The 5,260-nt window shown below is 39.6% G+C and overlaps 1 protein-coding gene across 1 annotated transcript; it reads left to right on the top strand.

The window, feature by feature from the left end:
- Window positions 1–2,346: 2,346 nt before the first annotated feature.
- LOC106108375 (palmitoyltransferase ZDHHC17) lies at window positions 2,347–5,256 on the top strand (the record flags this gene model as incomplete). Its single annotated transcript, XM_013289529.1, has 3 exons — window positions 2,347–3,174; window positions 4,788–4,952; window positions 5,053–5,256. Coding segments are annotated over exons 1-3 (1,056 nt in total), but the record flags the coding sequence as incomplete, so codon positions are not given.
- Window positions 5,257–5,260: the final 4 nt, after the last annotated feature.

Raw genomic sequence — 5,260 nt, 5'->3', positions numbered from 1 at the left:
CTTTGAAACAAGTCAATCGTAATTATGATCAAAATTTACATTCGACTGTATGATAGATAAATTGTACAGTGATGATGTACGATTTGTTTTCATTTTAGTAAGTTAATTTTTAATGAAAAAATCTGGACAACTAACATATTCATTACTTTAGTAATGACCTATGGTATTAAAGTCATAGTGACGGACTAATTACCTACCGGGTAGGTAAATCGAAATATAACAAAATTTTATTTATGTAAGCGTTCTGTTAGAGCTTATTACGTTATTTATAGATTTAGGTACATTACTAATGCATTATATTGACATAAGTATTACCCACTAACCTGAGCCTAAATACGTGGATGAGAGGATTGTCCGATGGTCTTTGCTCGCCGGCTCCTCTCTTTTATATCGTTATTGGACATGCTGCTGCTCTGCCACGACGACTCTTCTCGCTGTATGCGGGCTTAAACCCAACTTCTCGGCTTTACTTTTCTCAACAATTCCTTTACTATACTTTTCGACTATTTCGAAACTTTAGACACCCTTTGACTGTACTTTTAGAATGCTTTAATGGAATTTTTAAATTCAGAACTAAAAAATGTTTATCCGTTAAACATTTATTAATACTGAGTACAATGACGACCGCTATGTACGAAAGTACACAACGCTATGACTATGAGCTCCGCTAATGACATCGGGTGCCTCGTCCTAGCTGGCGATAAGGGTTGCCACAATACAGGGAGTACCAACCGCCATTGTTGACACCTGTCAACGGTGAATGACCGCGAAATTCAAGCTAAGTATATAACGCATTGTTTACTTCCGACAAACCTTGTTCAAAATTGAACGACTCGACCAACGCAATGAGAGACTACTACGAAACGTAACGATAACAATAACAACGAACTCAAAGACATCAACCAAAACCAAAGAGTATGCGACCCGAGAAGTATGTATGTGGCGAGACAATACACTCAACATCGTGTGTTAGTTTAGCCTGGTCTCGCCACAGCGCCATCTATTAAGGCGCGACAGAAACGACACAACACGCATCTTCATAAGCAATGCTGTATGTTTTCCAGAGGCATATAATAGTAGTCTAATGTGAGTGTTGCCTTTCTATATCTATGAGCTTAGGTGGCTCAGGGGTCAAGTATCTTGACTTGGAATCTGCAGGTCCTGATTCGAATCCTGCCATGTACCAATGTGATTTTCGAATTTGAACAAATTGTCCTAATGATATAATTTAGAATTAGAGGTTGGTGACTACATAATCAGCGGGCGATAATTAGTAACCCATACTATAGTAAAAATTATAACTTAGTCAGGCTGAGTTGTTAGTGCCTTGTCACAATGTTTAAAAGGACTAACTGCTCGCAGCTTCACTCATGCACAGTTTGCTACGCGAGTGAAACTGCGGGGGCGGTAATTAGTAGCGTATAATATGTTGTATGGTAAAATTTGTTATGCTTTCAGGTTCTCTGCATCGTTTCTCTAAGACTGGCCGTTTAATAGAAATATTTAAAATCTGGAAAACGCTGTTCGAGGACGTCACTATTGAAAATAGAAATATGTAAATGTATGATATATAACCAATTGGGGTTACGCAATAAACATTTAATTCCAACTTTGGGTTTCTATTTTAAGCAGATATTTACACTTATCCTAATATATGTAAATATACACATTTGAAGTGTGCGTGGGTGTGTGCGTGTGTGTGGGTGAGCGCGGCACTTATACGCCATCTCTTGAACAAGGCGAGGAAATAAAAAACTGAAACGGCCGTGTCGCATCTATCTCAGTATATATATGTATTATCTATGGTGAACTGTCAAGCTACTATTACTCTGACATTATATGTCACTTCTCATTGCCGGGTGCCAAAAGAATCATGTACATATATAATAAGAAATTAACAATTTTTATCAGCTTCACGTCTAATAAATTAAGATAACCCGTGGCTTTTTAAATTCATATTTTCTATTAGTAATTTATATGTCAAATGTTAGCATATTAGTTGTAGCACATATTTCAGTGGTCTACTTTTTATTAATTTCCGTAAGAGCTCCAAAACATACGTTTTTGTCTTAAGTGGACCGTAATTCTCCCCTGGTCTTAAACTGTCTAATCTACCCTATGTTAAATGTTCCTATTTATAACATTTTCTTAATTTTTTACCAATCATTAGGTACTTTCTATAATTTATGATTTGTACTACTTTCCATACTAGACGAACTATTTTGCATCGGGGCTCGTACTAGAGTTCTAATTAAGAAAAAAGAAAACACTAGAAACATTGTTTAGGTTAAGTTGCTTTTGAACGCACCATTATTATTATATTATAATCTATAAAGATGAAAAATGACAATCAATTGAGTTTTTGGTGACAGTTGTTTCGCTTCGCTCATTGCTTCAATATTTTCTTAAAAACTTCAATTATTTAAGTTATTTAACTCAAAAAAAAATATATACAATGTCTTCATCACCGGGTTGCACGTAGCGGCCATGTACGACAGCACATGCGGTGCGGCTGCCACCGGGCAATGCGGAAAGTCTCAGCGCGAGTGCGAGGGCTTGCCTACGCGCGAGCCCCCGCCCGCGCCACTCGAACGAGATTACAGTGGATTCGATATAGTTAAAGCTACACAATACGGCGCGTTCGGTCGTGTAAAAGAACTTGTAGAAGCAGGCTGGGATGTCAATCAGCCGGACCACGAAACTGTCACTTTGTTGCACTGGGCGGCGATTAACAACCGTCGGGAAATCATAGAATATCTTCTATCGAAAGGTGCAATCGTGGATGCGGTCGGCGGTGAATTGCAATCGACGCCGCTGCACTGGGCCACTCGGCAAGGCCACTTAGAGGCGACCGTGCTGCTGGTGCGCGCGGGCGCCGACCCAACGCTGCGCGACGCAGAGGGCTGCGCCTGCCTGCATTTGGCAGCGCAGTTCGGACACACGGCGGTGGTGGCGTACCTGGTGGCGCGCGGGGCCGACCCCGACGCGCCTGACGCCGGCGGCATGACGCCGCTGATGTGGGCCGCTTGGAAGGTGTCCGCCGTGGATCCCGCACGCCTGCTGCTCACTCTCGGCGCGTCCACAACTCCTGTTGATCGCTCACACGGGAACACTGCGCTCCATTGGGCTATACTGGCACGGAACACAACTGCTATTTCTACACTTATTCTTTATGTAAGTAAAATAAATACAAAACAGAAAATCTATTATTAAGCATGGTAATACTAGTGTCCACACTGAATTAAAAAAAGCCTGTGTATTCTTTTTTGCCAGATTTCATCAAGATCCATAATTAGATGTTAGATAAGTAAGCTAACTGCTGTATAGCATAGTACTAGCTATTGCCACAATTTCATCAGCATGGTGTTTAAAAAAAAACATTTTTTCAGTGTTAGAGCCCCCTTTAACGTCTGCATGAATGGGTTGGCTCGCCCATTGTAATACCACAACCACACAGAAGACAGGCGGAAAGTGGGAGCAATTCTGTGTATAGTCTGATGTGTGGTGCTAGAGGTCTATTTTAGTCCCTTTGCCTTCCCACCATTTCCTTATGTGGAAAGGATACAAAGAAAAAGTGGCTTTGATGGTGGAGGAGACACATACAAAGGGGACAATGTCCTCTCTACGTGCATCTCCTTCTCTATTGATTAAGGGTAGGCAACACATCTGCAAGTCCTGACAACAAATGCATCTATTTGCATAAGGATCATTGAAACCAATAAAACTTTTTGAGTTCTACAATTCTTTCATATATCATCTTTATGTACCTCTAATGGTTTAGCCAGTGTAAACTGAGAAACATTCAGGTCCAGAAGTACACTGTATGTTAATGGTTGGTAAACATTAGTAATCATCAGATACAGCCTGTGTTACAGATATTAGTGAATACCTTTCAATTAGTGAAAGATAGATTTTATAAATATGTCCAGTAGTTTTTGTGTGAACCAAATACATACAAAAATCCAAATATCCAAAAATACTAATCTTTTCTCTTTATAATATTAGGATAGATATGAAATTACAAATTAAGTTCTTGGAGGAAACTTAAATTTATATTTTATTTTATTTAAAATAAGCATTCTCAAACAATATGAATTAACAAGTAATAAAATAATATCTTGAGTACTTTCAACAGATCCCTCTTTTATTTTGTCTATATTGTTATTGAGTAGGTGTCAGTAGACATAGATTTATGAAATTTACATGATAACACATATAGTTGGATAAGTCACCTTGCCTTGTCACCGTCACATTAAAACTCAAACTTATATATATGATAGTTTATCTTAATTAGGAATGTAGTTAGCAGTAGATAGTAGTTACGTAAAATCAGGTGTGAATCTGTGCGATTTTGCACTCTCATAGAAGTAAGAATTGATATATTCACAGTTATAACTTATAGGTTAAAATAAAGAACCACTGTTTACCAAATTAATAATGACCTACAGAATCAAGTAAGGAAATGTTTATTACTGCAGTACAACCTCGATAACTTCCAAAAATAATATGTTCCCTTCAGAATCCAAAACCTCTACAACTTAAAAGACGCAATCTCTTTAACTTAAAGAAGTGATCTCTGTATTGGCTCTCAGTATACTCGGTAACATAAAATTGTTTGTCAATGAGTCATTTTGAACATTATAAAAAACATTATATTTAATTTCCGCCCTGTCCAAATGCTATAATGGGTAGTCCGATTTTGATGGGACTTTGACTGAAAGTAAGCTGGAGGAAGGTAGATGCATGCGGGAATGTGATAGGTGAGAGCGAGTATGTGTCGTGTGCAGGGCAACGCGAGCCTGGACGCGGCCAACGTGCGCGGCGCCACGCCGGCCGGCATGCTGCAGACGGGCGACTGCCTCTGGCTCGGCGGCAAGGTGGCCGACAGGCTGCGCGAGCACGCGCTGCTCACCACTAGGAGGAGCGCATTCCGCAGATTTACTTACGAAAAGGTGAAAAAAAAAATGATACTACTCAGTTTTATTTTATTTTATTCGTCAAAGACACAATCATGTGTTCATTTTAGAATGAGATATTTTAATTATGTTGCAGAAGTTCAGGTGGTGGTGTGTGGTGGCGATGCCGTTCATGGCGTTCTACGTCACCGGCCTCGTCTTGGAGATCGACACTCTCTACCTGCTTAAGATATTCCTTCTCGTCTGTTTCTATGCTATGCTACATTTTCTGGGCAATGCACTTTTCGATGACGAACTAAAGAATATATTTCCTTTGAGCGTTTACTTGGCTACAAAGGTGAGGG

Source organism: Papilio polytes, unplaced genomic scaffold (assembly GCF_000836215.1).
Source record: "Papilio polytes unplaced genomic scaffold, Ppol_1.0 DF821555.1, whole genome shotgun sequence".
NCBI lineage: Eukaryota > Metazoa > Arthropoda > Insecta > Lepidoptera > Papilionidae > Papilio > Papilio polytes.
This window is presented reverse-complemented; position numbering and strand designations above follow the sequence as displayed.